Below are 21,527 nucleotides of genomic sequence, written 5' to 3' on the forward strand. Positions count from 1 at the left end.
CCAGGGTGTCACCTGCTCACCCAACAATAAAGAATTCAGGGACTTCCTTTAAGGAAAGGCGAAGGCACAGACAGTAAATGATTATGCAACATAATTTCCCTTTTATTCCTCCTGCCACACAACAAACAACTGTCCTTTCGTGTACGTGTGTGAACTGTTTAAATAAGAAGCTTCTTTTGTTAAATTGAGGGAAGAAATAAACATTCCCATTTTATAAGTATGAAATATTTTTCATCATATGAAACCAAATGGAAAAAAAAAAGAGAATGAATATCATCAGAGGACAATTACCTATGACAATTCAACAACTGCTGCAGGCAATCAGCGAGGACCAGTGTGTGTAATGCTGTCTTAAGATGCAAAATTTATTTATGCTTGAACTTTCTTTATGGACAACTATTCAAGGAAAATGACTTGCTTCCTTTGGCTGACAAAGAAAATTTAGGCAGCTGCTCACCAACTTCAATTTCCAGAGAGCTGGAGATTTAAACTGCCATCTGTACGGCAGCTTTTGTTCAATTTGAAGACCACATCACAGGCTATTTAAGTGACACGCCAGGAAGAGGTTATTGTCCCACTGTCTGGGTGTCCTGGATGCGCCGTTTATTATGTGTGCTTTCTTCATTTCATCATTGATTCAAAACCCCACTCAACATTAAGGACTGGAAAATTCTTCTTATGAGCAAACATAAGAGAATATGAAAACAATGTCTACTGGGAAAGAACTGACCGGGGATTACCTAATAGAAAAGACAAGAAAAAACAGACAATGGCAAACCTTATCACATTCAAAAATAATATGCAGTTCCCTCTTCTAACTTATTCTATGCAACATAGCCATGCACTCACCGCACGCATTTCTAGCACAGACTTTGAGCTGAAAACTATTAACCAAAGTCTGATTTCCTTACGCTAAAAAGGCTCTGCCAAGCAGCTTCAGTAACAGCAACAACGAGAAATAGGATTGCAGGTGCATACCTTAACCTCCTGATTGGTAAAGACCTCGACATCCACCACACAGGCAACCAGAGTGGAAACATCACAGTCCATGCTAGGGGCTGGCATTCCCCCTTCTGAATTTTTAATAGAGAGTTAGGCAACCTCAGAGTTGTGAGTGAAGGGAAGAGCCTCCAGAAGGATATTGCCGTGGCCAGGCCCGGGGGCTGCCTTGCTCTGGGGACGGCTGGAGGCTGGGGCTCCCGGAGCCCGCACGCAGCCCTGGCGTCTGAGGCAGCACAGCAGAGTAACGAACGGCCCGGCTCGCTCATGGCAATGACATCACCACAAAGACTGACACAAGCTGAAGCTATTTTTTTTTTTTTTTCTCCAAGCCTTTTATCTCTAGGCAGTGCAGTGGAGCAAATTGAACATGATTATGTGCTAAATCTGAACTCAGACTAAATCAATTCAGGCAGCGTTAGCTAGGAACTGAGTCATCCCTGTTGTTGCAGCCGAGTGCTTATGTTTGCAAAAAGGGGGGGGGGGGGTGGCAGGGAATCTGACACCAGAGGAGGTTTTGCTTTGATGGAGGGAGGGGGGAGGTGTAATTCTGCAGATGAGCCTCCTGAGGTTAAGGTTTGACAATTTTCTGCCTCAGAGATGAGCAGGAAGTTGAGGCATTTTGCAAATTGCTTGGCTCCTGTTAATTGCTCTGTGCCACTCGGAGCAGCCGCACATGTTCTGGGCATCCTAATGCATCCCGGGCATGGGCTGAATAGAAATCCGTTCTTGAAGTGACTAAAGAGCTGGTCGTCAGTCATTTAGGCAGCACGGTAAGAGGAGATAATTAGAGGTTTGTGGAAATTCTATTTGAAGCGCATAAGTGCAGACCAGTAAGTCTAAAAGCACCCTTCCAAGCTCGGGGATTTCAGGCCGTCTCCAAGGTCATTCAAACCAAAAGCAGTCTGTGGAAAGGAGTTACAGCAAATGTCTCGCGAGGGGACAGATGGCTGGGTCTAATGGACAAACTCACTGATGTGGGTCATTGTCAGATCCTCAGGGCTCTCCATCGCCTGAGACTCTGAACATGTCCCTTTTCCTGATTGTGAATCCCTGAAGTGCAGGGCCAGGGACAATTCACCTTTATATCTTGAACCTTTAGCAGAGTGCCTGACACAAGAAGATGATATTTGTTTAATGAATAAATCAACCAAACAGGAATAGCCTTTCACAGTACCAGTGGAGCAAAGGAAAAATTCCAGATTGGTTTTTGTTTTATCATTAGTTATACAAGTCCCAGTAAAACTCACCAACATTGTACCAGGATCTATTCTGAGTAGGAGTTCTGTTGCATCTTCAGTGGTGAGTGAAACATCATAATTTATAATGGATTGCTACTTTTCTAACACATGCTTGGACAAAGCCTTCCAATTTTACATGCAGAAGAGAAAGGTGACATTTCAGACCAAGGGTAGAAGTTTTGCGGTTGGTCCTCATTGGACCACATTTGAGCCCAGCGTTTACCTTCAAGAAGGTATTTTCCATGCAAAAGGTAATCAGTCCACAAATACAGGTATTTAGACTGATGAAATTGTGTGTGTGCATGTGCACGCACGTGTATGTGTGCTTACGTGGCACTTACTATGTTGTCCAGGGCACTGTGGGGAACATGAAGTCATGTATGGATACAATTCAATTAACACTTGCTGAGTGAAGACTATGTGCAAAGTTCTGCACCAAATGCTCTTAAGGATAAAATGATGAAGGAATAAGCTGCACTATCTTCAAGGGGCTTAAAAATCCAGGGGAGGAGATGAGACATGGAGACAAACACTGATCACAGGCAGTGATGATGGTGGCTGGAGAGGTATTGACTGTGCTCGGTGGGAGCACTGGAGAAAGAGCAATGAATGCTGAATGTTAGATATCACGTTAGAGTGTAGATGAACATCGAGGAGGAGGACAAGACTTCTGCTCTGAGCTTGAAACATGGGCATGACTCTGGTGGGCAGGGAAGTGAGAGGAGCTGTCCAACTAGGGAAGAGCAGACTAGAAATGCCCAGAGGAATGAAAGAATAAGGTATGTGGGAGCAAGACACAATGAGGGTTAGATTTGACTGGGGTCTCAAATAGACAAGGCAGCAAGAGCCAGATGATGCAAAACCTGAGGGCCCTTAGCGTCTATCTTGCCAACCATGGAGTGCCAGGCAAAGCTTTTGAAAAGGTAAATGGGGTCTTTACATGCACAAATGTAGCTAAAATGTAAAGTGCATATGAAGATGAATAAGACTTTGAATACCATTGGCATCTGCTCAAGAGGCAAAACAAGGAAATGAATATTCTTTTCGCATGCCATGGCGTATCCTAAAATTTGCTTTTTAAGTTTCACAGCAGAGGCATGCTGGTAAATATCTAACAATCAGCTCCCTGAAAAGAAAAATTCCAATCTGTAGCATTCGTTGATTTCTGTGGCATAAATATTCTCATCACGGCTGATTTCAGGCAATCAATGTGAAGTCACTGGATGCAAAGATGGGAAGAGGTGCGTGTAATCTGTTCACCGCGGCTGTTCCAGCTCATCGCTGTTTCACGCTCATATCAACGCTACGCCTTAGCGGTGGTGGCTCGTCCATCCAGGTAAAGTCCACCGTGGCCGTCCAGAGCCAATCAAGGAAACGGCAACAGTAGGCGCAACACGTTCTGATCATCCTCTGTTTATTTAAGGGCTCTATGAATTATTTCACACTTTATGTTTAGCAAAAAGCTGTTAAGGATACACATGTGCTATTGCAAGAAAAAAAGCCTTGTTGTGACAAGTCTTGGCCAGATGACATTAGTTTATCCAAGAAGAAAAATCCCTACTCCAAATTGTAAACTAGGCAGTTTTTTCTGACACATCCTCAGCCTTCCCTTTCTGATTTGAGTCTGCCCTAGAGATTCCTTCCTGCTACTCAGACACCCACGAACTAGATGCTTTTCTCCCTTAAAATATCTTTTCAAGGACACAGCTCTCAGCTCATGTGTATTAGCAATGAATGACTATTAACTCATAGTATTATCCATTCCAGAGGAATCTGTATTTTAATAGGGGAAAGAATCTTAAGTTGAGTAAATAGTGTTTCTAGGGTGCATTGACAGGCATCGAGAGCAGACGGTTTGTGGGGCAAAGGAACTTGCCAGTGACTCTGAAATAAAATTACGAGGTTTTTAATAGGTTGGTTCAACAAATTGCTTAGATAATACAATCAACTGTCTGTAGAATATGGTAATTTTCCTATAGACCAGAGACCCTAGGGGGCTTCCCTGTTAAAATAGTGCCCTGTTTCTCTAGAGAGAATGTGCTCTTCATAGCTGGGGGATGACTGGCCGCCTTGGAGATGTCTGGAGTATGGACACACCCCTGCTAATGGTCATGAGACCCTATAGACACTGGCCTCTGACTAATCTCCCACTCCATCTCACATCATTCTCACCTTTACTCTTCATGTCTCAGCCCCAGTGGCAAAAAATAAAAAATAAATAAAATAAATAAAATAAAATAAAATAAAAAAGCCAAGCTATTTCTCATTTTGGGCTCTTTGCACTTTCTATTCCTGCTGTATGAAATTATCCAGCTCTCTCATGGCTTGCTCCTTCTTCCTATCTAGATCTCATTTCAGACAACATCTCCTTGGAGAAGTCTTCCCCAATCAGCTAAAATAAAATATTTGTGCATGTGCATAAACACACACACACACAGATACAGAGTCAATCACTATCCTGGAATCTTCATTTTAACTTTAGTCATAGCACTTTATACTACCTGAAATTATCCTGTTCGTTTATTTCTTTATTTGTCTGTTGCTTGGCTACTCAACTAGAACTTAATCTCCATAAAAGCAGAGGTGTTGGCCTGTTCTGTTCCCTGCTGTGTGCCCAGGGGCCAGAAGCACGCCTGACACTTAGGAGGTACTCTGAGAAATATCTGAAGGATGAATGCATACATCCATGAATGGCTCCTAAAAGGCAAGCAGAGGGACTCACACCAACAGAGGTGCCTCCTCCTCCTGACCTAGGAGTTGCTAGGAGGTCCTTGCAGGGGGATGCAAGGCCACGTGAGCTCTGCAATACCCTCGGATCCCTGACTGCTGAATCCTGGCACAGATCTGCTCAGGAGTGTCCTTTCTGGCTGAAGTATCCAGAAACTCTTGGGATTCATCCAAACCACTGCTCTTCCAATGAATGACCACATTGAGGAAAAGGATGCAGCATGTACAGACCCCCTTGGACAGAGACCATCTCCCCTACTCTCGGGCCAGGCAAGTCTCTGAAAGGATTGACAGCTGAGATGATGCACTCACCTCCACCTGGGCGGGAGGACATGTGCACCCTCCAATCCCAGAGGTGGCTGTGGCAGCAGCCGCCAAATCTGTTTTGCTAATGAGCAAAGAAGTTCCTATTTCAGCTATGGGCTGTCAAAGGCTTTGCTCCTTCTGTCTGTCCTTCTGGATCATTAAGTTTGTTTTTAATGTTTATTATAGAGAATTTTAGACATACTTAGAAATAGAGAGAATACAAAAATGAGCCTTCATGTACCCACTACCCAGGTGCAAGAATAATTAACATGGGGCCGATCTTGCTTCCTCTCTGCCAGTGGTGCTCAGAGTGTGGTCCCCAGGCCAATAGCATCAGCATCACTTGGAACTTGTTAGAAAGTCAGATTCCTGGGCCCCACCTAAGACTGAATCTGACACTGAAGGTGGGGCCAGTATCTGTATTTTAACAAACCCTCCAGGTGATTCTGATGCAAACTCAAGTCTGAGAACCACTGCTTCCTGTCCCCACCCGCTTCCATCCTCCCTCCAGATTATTTTCAAGCAGATGCCTGACACGTCATTTCATCTATAAATATTTCATGGTATATCTCCAAAAGACAAAGGATTCCTCTTTTAAAATCACAACATCTATCATCACACACCTCAGAAAGCAAGAATAATTCCAGTATCACCAAGTGTCCTGCCAGTGCTCACATTTCTCCAACTGTGCTACGATGTCCTCTCATCTCCCATCCTTCATCCCACCTCCTGGGTCCCATCCTGGTGTCCTGTCTCTTTCTTCTTTCCTCTTTAACAACTTCCTTTTTTAAATTGGGATCCAAACTATTGTCTCTCTCATGTCTCTTTTGATCTGCGGAGTTCTCCTCCATCTCTTCTTTGTTCCTTCCCTGCAGTTTGTTGGTGGTGATGAAACCATGTTACTTGTCCTCTGGAACGTCCCCCAGTCTGGATGTTCTTGATGTACTCCCTATCGTGTAATTTAACTGATTTCTCTGTTGTCTGTAGGTCATTTTTTATGTCCAGAGGCTTAAGAGATTCAGGGTTGGCCAGCCTTCTTCCTACATGGTGCCGTGTACTGCTACCAGTGAGTACACAGTGTCTGGCTGTCTCTCTGTTGTGACATTAGTGCCTTTTATGCTCATTGTCTATGTGCATTCATTCATTAGGAGTAGCAAAATGATGATATTCCTTCTTCATTTTTTCATGGAATAGTTCATTAAGAGGTAGTTCTCATTCACTATTGAGTTACCCTATGCCACAATTTTGTAAGACAGGCAAAATAAACCCTTGATTCTTTTCCCTTATTAATTAATTTTTTTAATGACTTGCTTCTCTATTATCCTCCAAAGAAGATCATTGAGATTTTTTTCTTTTTAAAACAACATTATGAACCCATGGAGTAAACATATCTGATGGGTTTCCATCCATTGTAGTTTTACCTTAGTGATGCCCAAATTGCCCATCTTTGGCTAGTGGGAGTCTAATCAGGTTGGCCCCCGAGTCCTTTGACAATCCCCAGTCTTTGAGAGCTGCCTCAATTTCTGGTATGACAAGATGTTCCAGGCTTGTCTTGTTCATTTCCTGCCTTAGATAAGGAGTCAGGCATTTCTCCAAGGAACCCCAGTTCCATTTAGTATCTTAACATATTTTAAGATCACAATCTCTATACTTAGAGGTGCTCTCTGCAATGAGTTGGGTTGACTTATTCTATACTACATGCGCAACAGCCTCAGGATCACAATATTAATGCTACCAGAAAGAGTTTCAGATTTTTTTCTAGTTCTTTCTGTCTTTAGGGTATATCTCATAAACGGTGCACAAATTATTATGTTTTATAGTCATTTAGAGTAGTTTCTCCAGTCCGCCAACTAAACACCAAGTTAGCTTCATTTGTTTTGTTTTACTTTTGATTCTCAAGGATTGCATTTCCTTTATAGTTAATTTTGTTTTATAATTATATAAAATATTTACATGGTTCAAAAGTCAAAACTACAAATACACAAAGACGTCTACCTCCTATTCCTGGGTCCTCACCCACATTCCCTCTCTCCCTTCCACACATCCTTACTGTTTATCCTTTCTCTCACTTAAAAACATTCTACCATATATATATGTATATTATTTTCCTTTCCTTTTTTAGATAAATGATAGCATACTTTGCACACTTTTCTGTGTCTTGCTTTTATCACTAAAAAACATGACCCTGGAGATGTCTCCATTAGCAATACGTAGACATTGTCCTTTTCCTTTTTACAGCTATTTTGTATTCCACTATGTGAATTTACCAAATTTGGGGTGACTAGTTCCCTACTGGTGGGCATTTGGGTTGTTTCCAGTTGTTTGCTATATTAAATCATGCAGCAAAGGATAGATTGTGCTCATGCCTTTCTCAAATTTTGCCATTATATCTTCAGAGCAGATTTTAAAAGTGGATATGCTGGGTTAAAAGGCAAATGCATATGTAATTTTGCTAGCTCCAGCCAAATTCTCCTTCGTAGGAATTGCACCAATTTGCTTTCCCACCAGCAATTTATGAGAAAGTTTGTTTCCCCACAGCATGTGTCGCAGAATGTATTGGACATTTGCCCATCTGGTGGGTAAGATGTGGTTATCTTAGTGAAGCTCTGATTTGCATTTCTCTTCCTATAGGCACACATAAGGATATTTCCACATGTGAAGCCATCCAGCATTTTCCCAATCAATGCCTCCCTATCTTTTCTCCAGCTAATTTAGATTTTGTTTCTGACGCTAACAAGCAAGAACTCCTAAACACACACTACAGTTCTCAATGAGTTTTTTAGTTTGCAATACTCTTACTAAGAGCAAACTGGAGTGTTTGTTCATATGGCTACAAGCCGTTTGTATTTCTTCTTCTATGATAACTCACTTTGGTCTATTCATCACACGCCAAACACCTTCTAACTGTAGGGCTTTTGTGCTTGGTGTTCCCTCTGCCTAGAACACTATTTCCCCCATCTTAGCAGGGCCCACCCTTCCACGGCATTCAGCTCAAATGCCCCTCCTCGAGAGGCCTGCCCTGCTCTGCCTAGCTGAGTAGCATCCCTCTCACCGTCTCCTTGGCCTGCTTTATTTTTCTTCCAAGCACTTACCACTAAGGGATGCCATATATTTATTTGCATAGTTGCTATCTATCTCTCCCATGGGAATGCCAGCTGCAGGAGGACAGGGATCCTTTGTTCCGTCCGCTGCTGTATCCCCAAGTACCCACAACAGGGCCTGCTGTGCAGTCAGAGCTCAGTGCATGTGCTGGATGAAGGAACAAATGAATGAGTGGAATTCCTGTGCTCTGAAAGCCAGCTGAGAACAGGTACTACTGAGAACTAAGTCTATAAAGTAAGTGCCTATAAAAGAGAGTGGACCTGAGAAGGGAAGTCGAGGCAAAGGAAGGTGACTCAGGTCATGGGGCCATGGGGATGGTGAGGTGGGGGCAGGGGAAGCCCACAAGAAATAAGGGCAATGCTGAGAAAGGAGAAGGAAGGACACAAAACGCAACCCCCCTTCCCCCAGTCTGCAGAAGGTCCATGCTGAACGGCAGCTGCAATGCCCTTGGGCAGACTCAGGGACTGTCTTCATTCTGCCACTGCCCAGTTAGCACCTACTTCTGCAGAGACCTCAGATATCTCACTCACAGCTAATCCCTGAGTGGCACTCCTAAGAAGTCACTGTCATTTCTTGTCTGCCTTACCTTCCTCCCCTGGTCGAAGGGTCTTCTCTCTGCCTTGATTCATTCTTTAGGAAGACATAGTTCCCCCTTTTCATCCTCAATATCAGAATCAGATGGTACAGTCACCCTGGGCAGCACCATGCTAAGAAGCTCACACACTTGAAAAATTACGGGGATGAAAATAAATGGGGTGTTTGCTCAGCACCCTGTCTCTGGGCATCATGTTCTGGGGGAACTTCTCCTGCTCCCCTTCCCACCCTGGACTGGTTGAAGGAGGCCCTGACCAGGCCAGGCCAGGCAGACCTCGCATGAGGATTTTCCAAACCCAAACTGGGTCAAGAGCACCCGTGCCCTGCGGTGCTGGAAGGTTGGGACTGTTGCTGGTGTGTTTTTCACCCTTACCTTTGCACGAAGCTAAATTCAGTCAGAAGCAGAAGGAAATGTGGAAAAAGGAAATTCTAGACACATCAGAATCTTCATTTTCAGTTGCTCTGGAGGCCAGTGGCGCCCTGCCCTTCCATGGGTCTCGTTATTCGATTCTTTCCTTGGTTATTTTAATATTCTAATATTAGCCCAACCAAGGCCTACCTTTTTTCTCAACCTAATTCAGACGTTGTTTCTGTCACTAACAAAAAACAGTCTTGGCCAAAACACATTCACAGACAGCCCTAGATTAAATAACAAAGGACAATAAAGTAGGACTCAGTCATCAGGAACTAGATATTAAGGTCACCAAATGGCTCATGGAATGGAAGGTCCCTCCTCTTCCCAATCAGTCCTGAGGGGAGGGAACTGGCACCAGCCCAAACCTCCCTCTGGAGGGAACAGCAGGAGTCCCAGCACGATTTCTGCAAAGAAAACTTGGGCACAGAATCCTCTTTCCGTCTCTATCCCTTTCATCTTGCTAATCTCCCTTTCAGGGTTTAGAGCTTTCAAAATAGTTTTTGGGCCACCTGCTTTGAACATTTGCATTTTGGTGTTATATCTACCTCTTTCATGTTTATTATTTTATGGTGCCTCTGTTGAAACTTGGAATTTATCATCCTATCACACTATCATTTCCTTAGGGCTAACTCTGTGAAGGCATTCTAGAAACATTCATAGGCACTAAGGTATTGAAACTTCACAGTAGTCCCCATTTAGAGATGAAATAATTTGTCCAAAGTCAGATAGCTAGACAGTGGTTGAACTAGATTAAATCCAAATGGCTTGTCTCCAGAGCATGAACTCTTAACTTCTCTGCTATACAAACGTTAACATTCTGGAAGAGAGAATATGAACGCATCTGCACTTTGGAAAGAATTTCCGTGATGATGTGAAGGTTGGATTGGAAAGCAGCAAAGGTAGGAGGGAAGGAAATTGGCATCTCCAAGTAACTTCAGCAAGACAGAAATAAACTTGGCTGAATTTTTTTGCTGAATTCTTTAAGTAGCAATGAGCAATGCTAGAGACACTGTAGAAATATAAAAGAGAACTCAGTGACTAGACTGGAGGAGGTGGTTGTCACAGACAGAAAGGAAGGTACTATATAGTTTAGGTTTCAAAGTCTAATCTCCAAGGGGAAGACGGTACCAGGGATAGGGCAAGTTCCTTAAAGAGATTGTCAACATTACACCGCCAGCTGACAGGTGAGATGGACTCTGTGACTAAGATGAGACCCTTGAGAGAAAATTAAGCAGCCACAGCAGGGAAAAGGATTGGTCACATACTCCTGCATTGCTAACTACTATGAATATAAGGTTTGTTAACTGCCATAAAGTTTCCCTCCTGCAGCTAGATAGAAATCTGTTCTAGAGAAACATTGCCCAACTGACCCCAGTGAACTGGGAACACCCCAGCCTTGAGGGTCCTGCCATAAGCACTGACTAGTTAGGAGACCAGCCTTACAAACACTCCTGATAAAAAGCTACAGACCCTAAGCCAGTTCCAGCCAACTTACAGAGACTGCATACAAAATGTCTGGGTGCCTTATAGTTCACCTTTTGACATAAAGAGCTGAATTCTACCTCATTTTAATGTTAAAAACTTGCCCCAAAGTGAACATGGGATGTATGTCACATATACGTCAACTCGCTGTGCATGCCCTACACTTTCTTCATAAATAGTCATAGGCATTCCCCCAACCTGATGAATATACATGTAAAACAAACCGGGGAAGGCTTAAATGCCACTGTTTCCTTCTCTTGGGCGGAACACATGTTTATGGTTTCCCCGGAGGTTACGTTCCCCATTCCCTGATCTGAAAATAAAGTTTTCTCCTTTTTCCTTCTTCCGCAGGTCTCTTGATCATTTTGTTAACAAGATGAAAGGTCTCATCTACTGACAAAGTCAAGAAAGGCTTCAGTGAAAGAGAAGGGAATTTGATATGGATGCTGGACAGAACTAAGATGGATCAAGGTCTTAGCAGAGTTAGGGATTGTTTAAAGCCCAGCGGACAGCTCATTTAGCTGGAATGGAAAGTCTGAGCACGGCAATGGCAGGTTATAATAAGATCGGAAGGGAGGGTCGTGGCCACATAGATGAGGATTTTGAATGTCAGGGGGAAAAGTGAGTATATTTCACTTAGTAAGGTACAATGTATAAAGGCTCATGAAAAGATCTGTATAGTAGGCCGAACTGGAGTGGAGAAGGATTATACATGTCGGTGATTCCAAAACTCTCGCCAGAGGCAATAAAAGGCTAGATTATGGAGATGCAATCATAATATAAGAAGAGGAATGGGTGTGAGAAACACCATGCAGATAGAATGTGAAACTTTAGGATTAAACAGTTTTGGCTCTCAAGATAATGGCCTAGGGATGGGGAATGAAGTGATGAGGGAAGCAGGTCTGAGGTAGCAAAACAAGTCAGGGAGAAATGTGGGAAGGAGATTCTAAAGTTCTAAGCCTGGGTAGATTGTGGTAACTTTATCTGAAATAATTTAGTTATATAAGTAACAAAAGTAAATTGTGACCAGTTTTATACAGCCATGATGATAAGATATGCATCCACATTTGTTCATTTCAATCTTTAGCTAATATCATCAATCTTTACATTAACAAAAAAACAAAGCAAAAAAGGAGAAGGATAAAGACTGAGATTGCTGCTTATAGTGATAATAGATAATTGTCTTTACTGGTACCAAGTAGGGAAGGACATGATTGCAATACTGTTATTATAATTCTGACTAGTCAAACTTTAGAAACATCCCTCTTCACCCTACCACTGCTCTCCTTCTCATGCTAAAATCTACAGTGTGAGAAAAACAACGCACAAGCCTAAGAACAGTATTCCTTCTTTACAGCTATTTTTACTCTTTTTTAAATGCCCACATTTTAGCTTGAGGTGTAAACATGTGGAATTATTTGGTGAGTCTTACTCTTTATTTGAATTTAAAGAATTTGAAAGTACAAAAATACTTTTGGAAAAGCAACTGTACCATTTTTGGACCTGAACATCTAATCTTCCCACCAAGCCTACTCTCTTCCTTGTTTTGATTGTAACAACACCTCCCACCCCAGGCACCCTGCATCGTAGCTTCAGTCATCTTTGATTTCTTACTTAGGCCATCCATTGCTTGACTGGGGTCCAGGGCTGGTTAGTCCAGAGGCTCAATGAAGTTATCACAGGGCTTGAGTTCTCTGGCTCTGTCTCCTGAAGGTCAGTGTCATTCTAAAGCTGAGTCCCAAGATGGCTGCCAGTAGCAATCTCTGCTTTTATTTATTCCAAAATTGAAACATTTAGGTCACCTGTTCACCTCTGAACATGACAGTGGCTGAGGTAGGGAATGTGCTGGTTGGTTTTTGCCAACTTGGACACACCCCTAGACTAAAGAGTGGTATCAGTTTTCCTTGAAGTCCATGAGTTGCATAGGAACAGAAGGAAATGCAAGTCAAAATCTGGGTTAGGAGGGGAATGGATGCTGGGCAGGACCAATGTCCACCACTGTTTCAATTCCTATACCTGTCAGAGCTCGTGGATACAAATGACAGAACTGTCTTTGGCTAACTAGCAGAAAAATAATATATTGGGGATTATCAATCAGATAGCTCTTACAGAATGTACAAGAATCTTGAGAAACAGCTTCAGAAACTAGGTAGGAACCAAGAAGGTCTAAGATGCTGCATACAACAGCCCAGGGGATGCTATAAACAGTGCAGCTAGGGCACCACAACTGGAAGCCCCCAACTGCTGGACTCATCACTCTTCCGTTGCAGCTATAATGATCTCTAATTGCCCCTGTGATTGTGTGTCATACTCCCTGGAGTGAAAGTTCTGGGTGTGGTGTCCAGTTGGTCAAGCCCGAGTCATGTGCCCCAACCTCAACTGCCAGAAAACCTGGTTAGGGAGATTTTAGTCTTCACGGCCTCTTTGTGGCAGGTGATAACCCCACTGTAGAGATTTCCCCAATATAGAAAGTGTGTCAGGATGTGGGGAAGCTCAGAAATAACAAAGGTCCACTCTCAGCCTCCTAGTCACTCTGCTTCCCTGCCCATCCTATCTCTGACTCAGTACCTCCAGATTTGTCTTCGTGTGAACTAGTTCTGATCAAATCACTCCCCTGGCTCAAATACCTGCATTGCTTTTTCATTGTGGGTAGAATGAAAAGTTATTTAAAGGGTTTCTTCATACCGTGCTATCAACCTACCTCTCCAACTATTTCTTTCCAACTGCTCCTCTGCACACATCCTATTCTCCAAACAAACTGAGCTTCTCTATACATGCCATATTATTAACAGCCCTCTACTTTGCTTGGGTTGTTTCCTACAACTGGACTCCATCCATCCATTCATCCATCCATGCATTCATCCATACATCCACACAATGACTATTTATTAAATATACTATGTGCTTAGTATAAAACTAGGCACTGGTTATAGAAAGATGACAAGTCACTATTCCTTTCTTCAAGGAGGTCTTGGTAAAAGGGAATGAAAAATTACAATTTAATATGATGTGATGTGATATAATGTAATATAATATGCTATATTTGCCATAAATTATGTGAATACAAAGTGTAATATGAGCATAGGAGAAGGAGTTTAGTGTGGGGAAGGGAATTAAGGTTTTGCTAAAGAAGCTGCATTTTGCTGGACCTTGAAAAGTAATTGGTATTTTATTAATAGTTTTCTATTAATAAGTGGGAAGACAAGTGGAGAGATGACATTGTATGTGTGTGCAGGGGCATGGGATGAAGTACTGCAGTATGAAAAGCTATGAATAGCCCAATACTGTAGAACTGCCTGGGTGGAGTTGGTTAGGAGTAGGAAGCCATGGACTAGACTGTTAGACAGTGGCCTATGAGAGCTTTGTGAGTTATGGGTAGGAATTTAAATTTTGCTCCTTTGGAAATTGACTCTCCCTGCCTCCAATTTCACTGCATTTTAATCCATTCTGCAAGCAATTGTGGCCAGAGGGATCTTTGTACTAAGTAAATATGCTCATATTATTGTCCATGAGAATAGAACACAAAGTTGGAAACAGGGGCTTCATATATGAAAAGGATGGTAGGAAAAAAATGTTAGAAATCCAGCAAGAAAATAGGCCCCTGAGACTGTGCTGGGAATTTCCCAGGCTACCTTAACAGATGGCCATCCTCCTCCACTAAAATAATGTGCATTACTTCCACATATATAATGCACATAAATCCATTGTAGCTCTTCTCCCAGTGGGTGGTTTAAATGCTATATTTGTCTGTATATCCTCAGCACTTGCTGGCATAAAGTAAATAATAAAGATGATGTCTGATAAATGAATGAAAGAATGCATGAGTGAATGACAAGACCAGCTCATACCATCCTCACCTCCTTTCATGGACAGATTATTTCTGAGCTGTGTCTACCCTAGTAGCAGTTCCATATGCTTTAGTCTTTGGTGCTTAGCATGAAGTTTCCTTCTCCACTACCCTACTTCTTAATTCCTCAGGCATTGAGAGTCCAGGAGATTTATACTGGAAGAATTAAGAAGCATAACCATGAAGCCTTAGATATATTCTGTGTATAAAGAGAGATGACTGAGTGTCCACCTCCCTCTGCAGCATAGAGTTGTTTCTGTAAAGTGCTTTCCCAATCAGTGTGACCAGGCTCAAGTGACTGAGTTCTGTGACTGAGTTCTGGCCAAGGGAGTGGGAACCAAAAAAATGTATGCTACTTTCAGCCATCAGAACCCCCTTTAGGGTCCTCATTTCTATTCTTCAAACTGACCTTGGGAGTGAAGTGTTCAAGCTGGCAGAGCCTCTGTCAGCCAAAATCTCTGAATGACTGAGTGGAGGACACACCTATTTCCCTCAACCTCCTCTTTCATCATGTTATCAATGGGGTATTATATGAGTGGGAAATAAGCCTCTTCTCTGGTAAGCCCTTGAGATTTTAGGGTATATCTGGTACAGCAGACAGCATGATCTTAATCAATACAGCTCGTGTGTGTACGTGTGCGTGTGTTGAAGTATGTTGCTGTGAATGCAAAATCCAATCTCATATAGAACCAAAAGCCAAATGGGGACAGAACCAGAAGCAAGAGGATTTAATCCTTGAATGAATCCTCGAGGGAAAACTTTTTATTTAAAATGTAATAGCCATATCATTGTTTGATATGTAGCGTGTGTCAAGACAGAAACCAAGGGAGAAAACGGAGCTTGAGAAAAGAATAGGAAAGCCAAAAAGGTAAAATGAATGAGGTCAGAAAACATTTTATTGTAAAGTTAATAATTCTTTAAAAAGCTGAATTAGTAATAGACATTGATTATGACTGGCAAGAATTCAAATAAATAAATAAATAAATCAGCAGCATTTGTTATCAGCAGCATTATGTTAAAAAACATAAATCAGAAATAATTAGAAATATATTCTATCTCTGGGTGTTGTCAAGCTGCCAACTGCTAATGCCCTGCACTTTAAGAAAATCCACCTGTCTAAAAATGACAGGTAGGGACATCAATTGACTTGCTCTATATTTCTAACCACTTGAGGGCCATCCTTAAAAGGCATGTATCAACGTAAATGTCAATCTTGTATCTTCTTTTATTTACTCTTTTTTTTTCCAGGGAGGAGTTGTGGTAAATCACAAAGCTAGAACAGAGGAAAGTGAAGAAGGAAAGGTAAGAAGACACATGGAAATGCACAAAAAGGCAGTTTCTGGTATAAGATGGCAGGCTGATTCACACCACTTAGATTGGGGTTTGGGTTGGGGCTGTCTTGTTGGGTGTAGGGGGCACATTCGGAAATTCTGGAGCTTTGAGGAATCATACTTTTTCTTTGAGATATTCCTATGTCTTTGGAGTGGTTCCATATCAAGTGTCAAAAAATCTGGTTATGGAAGACTGGCTCTGGGCTCAAGAGAATAAAGAGACTTTCAGGTTACTTTCCAGGTGAGCCAGCCTTGGTACAGGAATAGGTAAAAAGAAAGAGTCTCGAGGCAAATGCTCTATAAAAATATTAATATTGTACCTTTGGCTGCAGATTTCTTTGTGCGGTGTCACTGGGACACCTGATATGGAAGGCAAGGTGGAAAAAGATGTAGAATCCCAGCAGTGGAATCATAAATCAACTTATCAAGGAGGAATTTTTTAATAAGCATGGCTCTGAGATATGCATTTAAATCATTTTTGTTGTTACTTTTGGTGGAACATAAATGCACCTTTCAATATCCTGTTGGGGAAAATGTAACTTGGAACAGCCTTTCTAGAACACAAGAGCCTTAAAACAGAGAGACAGAGACAGAGAGAGAGAGACAGAGAGAGAGAGAGACTTCCACTTTCATTTAAATGTAGAAAGTTACAGAAACCATTGTACAACTCTCTCAACAAGAATAAGCTATTCAAACTACACAAATGTAGATTTTTTTTAACACCCTCCTCCCCCAGAAAGCTGATGAAAGAGAAACCTAAAGGAACTAAATTCCATAAAGCAATGAGCCCTTCCCATGAGGGAAGAAGTACATGTTTACTTTCATCCTTGGTGTAGTTAGGAGAGAAAGAAGAACCACCATAGACAGGTAGGGTAAGGAGAAACCAGACGAACACACAGGAAACTTTCATGGTTTCATGTGGGCTAGAATAATGGATTAAAATCCCAAGAGTCACAGCCAAAGAGCAAGTCTGTAGAACCAATACTTTATCTAGACCAAACTTAAAATAGAGAAAAAGGGATCTGTGGGGCAACATGACATATTCTAAATATGTATAATTATAGTTCTAAAAGTAGAAGGGAGAGAGCATTATGCAGAAGAAATATTAATATACGAAGAAATAATAGCCAAGACTTTACTCAAATTAATTAAAGATATCAATGTATAAATCCAAGAAGCTCATCAAACCCCAAGATAACCACACCTAGATGTGTCATAAACTCCTAAAATTCAAAATTAAAGAGAAAATATTAAAAACCAGGAAAAGAAAAAAGCATTACATACAGAAAGAAGAACAACAATTAGAATTATGACTGACTTCTTATGAGAAACAACAGTGGGCAGGATACAATAAAACATCACATTTGAAGTCAAGAAAGAAAAAAGATAAACTGTCAACCTAGATTTCTATATCCAGTAAAAGTTGACCTTTGAATATGAAGCCAAACTCTCCTATATTTCTGGTGAGAATGTAAAATGGTGCAGATGCTTTGGAAAACAGTTTAATAGTATCTTAAAAAATTAAAGATAATTTTAACATATGACCCAGGAATTCCACTATTAGGTATCTACTCAAGAAAAATGAAGACATATTTTGGTTGATACAAAGACTTGTAAATGTTCACAGCAGCACTGTTATAACAGCCAAAATGTAGAAACAAATACAAATGCCCATCAACTGGTGAATAGATAATCAAAATGTAGTTTATTCATACAATGAGATACTTATTATATTCACCAATAAAAAGGAATAAAACTACAGACATGCTAGAATATGGATGAACCTCAAGAACATTATGGTAAAAGAAGCCAAGGACCACACATTGCATGATTCCATTTACATGAAATGTCTGTTAAAGTAGCATAACGGTTGCCTGAAACTGGGAGTGAAAAAGAGAATTGCCTGCAAAAGGGCATGAGGGACCTTTCTGGAGATGAAATTATTCTAAAATTGGATTGTGATGATGGTTGTACAATTCTTTAAACTTACTAATAATCATTGAATTGTACACTTACAATGGATAGATTTTATGATATTTAGTTTGTGCCTCAATAATGTTATGAAACAATGTAAAGACAAAATAAAAAATATTTTCAACAGAAAAAAGCAAGCTGAGAGAAATCACCTACTGCACATCTGAACTACTAGAAATAATTTTTTTAAAAAGTATTATTTAGACTGAAGGGAATAATACCCAACAGAAACCAAGACTGGTAGAAGAGATGAAGAGTATCAGAAGGGTAATTTCATGGGCAAATAGACAAGACCTTCTTATTACGTTTACTTTAAAATTCTTTAAAAGACCATCAATCAGTCAAAGCAAAAATAATGAATTGTGAGCCTTATAGCATATGTACAAATAAAATATATGACACCAAGAGCACAAATATGGGGGGTTGGATGAAATTATACTGTTGTGACATTCTCACTTTGTGAAGTAATATAATATTAGTTAAAGGTAAACTATGGCATGTTAAAGATGTCTATTATAGTCTCTAGACTAGAGCAACCATTAAAAAATAACAAAGGACTAGCTAAAAAGTCCAAAGAAGGGATCAAATGGAATACCAAAAAAAAAATTTACCCAGAAGAAGGAAGAAAAGGAGGAATAAAGGAATACAGACCAGATGGAACAAACAGCAAACAAATACCAAATGATAGACTTAAACTCAACCACGTTGATAAGTACTTTAAATGTAAATGGATTGCAAACATTTTAATTAAAAGGCAGAAATTATCAGACTGGATAAAAAACAAGAATCTTTCTCATTCTCTCTTTCTCTCTAATATATATATTAATAGAGATACATAAATGATAAAATATTTTATAAATACGTATAATATCTATATAAATATTAATATATATAAACATATTTTTGAATCTAAAGACATGGACTGATTGAAAGTAAAAATTAGTAAAATATAAACCATGCAAATAGTAAACATAAGAAAAAATTTAGTGTGTCTATATTATCAAACAAAGTAGACTTTAAGATAAAGAGAATTACCAGAGATAAAGATATAAATATTTTAAAATTTTTAAATCAAGAAAATATTAATAATCCTGCATGTGAATGCACCTAATAACAAAAATGCAAAATACATGAAGGAGAATTTGACAGAACTAAAGAGAGAAGTACAGATCTACAATCAGTTGGATATTTTAACACCTGTCTCTCAGAAATTGATAAAAAAATAAAAGATCAGTAAAGATAAAGAAGATTTGAACAACTCTACAAACCAACTTGATGCAATTGATATTTGTAAAACACTGTATCCAACAACTGCAGGATGTATATTCTTTTCAGATGTACATAGAACATTTGCCACGATAGACTATATGTTGGACTATATAACAAGTCTCAATAGATTGAAAAAGATTGAAAAAGCATGCAAATCAACATTTCCAAAAACATGATCCAGGGAACATATGGGGGTCCCCAAAGCCCTTTCAGGAGGTCTACAAGGTCAAAACCATTTTCAAGACAGTGAGACATTATTTGCCTTTTTCATGCTCATTGTTTCATGAGTGCACAGTGGAATTTTCCAGAGGCTGAGTGACATGTGATAGCACAACAGATTGAGTGAAGAAGCAAATGTGAAAATCCAGTTGTTTTTGAATCAAGTCAGACATTAAAGAGGTTTGTCATTCTTTTTACTATTTTTTGTTTGTTTTAGAAAATATGTTTCCAGAATAATGTTATTTGTATTAATATGCTATTTTAATATAAGTTGACTTTTTCAAACCTCTCAGCTTTAATTTCTAATATGGTAAATATAAATGATGTAATCCACATAAACAAAGGCTCTTGAGGTTTTCAATAATTTTTAATGGTGCAAAGCTGGTAGGACCAAAAATGTTGATAATTGCTGACAAAGAATATGTTCTCTGGCCACAAGGGAATTAAGTTAGAAATCAATAAAAATAAGAAATCTAGAAACCACAGGCATTTGGAAATAAAACTTTACTCTTCAAATAAAAAATCTAAAAGGAAATTTAAAAAAATATTTTAAATCATATGATAATGAAACAATATATCAAAATCTATGGGATCCAGCTAAAACAGTGCTCAGAGGGAAACTTATAGCTTTAAATGTCTCTATTGAAAAGTAGGAGAATGTAATATCAACGAATTATGCACCAATTTTGCAAACTCTTTCAGGAAACAAAGAAAGAAGAAACACTTCCCAACTCATTTTATGAGGGTAGCATAATCCTGATGTCAAAATTTGATAAAGACATTAAAATAAATGCATACTCTTTCACTGGTAATAAATGTAGAAATATCTTCAAACAAATCAATAGCAATGTAGATAAATATTCACGTGCAAGAATTATAATAGTAAAAAATGCTAATAAAATATTTATCCAGCCATTAGGGACTAATAAATTATGATAAATCTATGGGATGAGATATTATGCATCTATTAAAAGTATATTCTCAAAGGAATTAATGTCATGGGAAAAGACATGTTTAGTAAATTATGAATATAGTCAGATCCCATTATTATATGTAATATACATACATATAAAAAGCCTGAAAAGAAAATCACCAAAATATTAGTAGTTCTTCTGCATTGGAGTGATACCAGTAATTTTGGTTTTCTTTTTTTCTTTTGTATTTTCCAAATCATTTGCAATATAATTGTGTCACTTTAATAACGGGGAAAAAAATCCCAATCAGTTGTTTAAAGAAAAATTCAGATAATATGATACCATAGTTAACACAATATTTCTCTGGAGAATATTTGAAATTAATCAATCCTATACCTGCATTTTGCAGATGGGAAAATTGAGTTTCCTCTCCTCCTGGGTGGACATGTATCAGGTTAGTGATAGAATCATGCCCAGATCTGGATCACCCTCCTCCCAATACCACGCCCTTCACATTAGATCACAACATGAGGAAAATGGCATTGGTGTCAGGTATATGGTAATTCTTCAGCCTGAGTCATTGCTTTTAGGCCTGAGAGCCCAGATTTATTCTGGGTTAAGCCATAAATTCAAATGTAATGTATTCAAAATTATGCTTAAAAATATATGATTAACAATCTCAACAAAAACATAAGGGATAAGTATCTTCCATGTATTTTATAAGGAGATGAATTTTTCTTATCTTAATTTTAATAATATTTTCCTTGTTATCTAAAATATTCCAATTCACTAAAATCTCTAAGTAAGACAACCTGCTAAAATTATAATTATTAACTTCATAGAAATGCTTAATGGTCTATCAAAGAATTCTGGCAAAAAAGAAAAGAAAATGAGTCATTGTTCAAAATGTCCAGGTTTCAACCAGGGGAAAGTTCAGCTTAAAGATCATTCTCACATCCAACATTTGGGTTGACTCACTAAGAGATTATCTGTTTACCAGAAACTTGTTCAGAGAACAAAAGCCATATTTCTTTCTTGGCATATTAATGAGTAAATCAAGCCTCTGGGAGAATAAATAAGCAAGACCTTTTATTGTTCAAAGTCTGG

At 39.6% G+C, this 21,527-nt stretch overlaps 1 protein-coding gene across 2 annotated transcripts in view; it reads right to left on the reverse strand.

Annotated features, from left to right (window-relative positions):
* RCAN2 (regulator of calcineurin 2) overlaps positions 1 to 21,527 on the reverse strand; it is a 262,707-nt gene that overhangs the window by 99,538 nt on the left and 141,642 nt on the right. Inside the window, exon 1 of one of the 2 annotated variants that reach the window (XM_045543673.1) lies at positions 979 to 1,303. The exons of the other annotated variant lie outside the window; for it this stretch is intronic. Within the exon in view, the coding sequence (XP_045399629.1) occupies positions 979 to 1,065 (87 nt within the window). The 5' untranslated portion in view covers positions 1,066 to 1,303. Of the gene's footprint in view, positions 1 to 978; positions 1,304 to 21,527 lie in introns of those variants that run through there. 2 annotated transcript variants of the gene reach the window in all.

The sequence above is a fragment of the Lemur catta genome, chromosome 2, assembly GCF_020740605.2.
Source record: "Lemur catta isolate mLemCat1 chromosome 2, mLemCat1.pri, whole genome shotgun sequence".
NCBI classification, from domain to species: Eukaryota; Metazoa; Chordata; class Mammalia; order Primates; family Lemuridae; genus Lemur; species Lemur catta.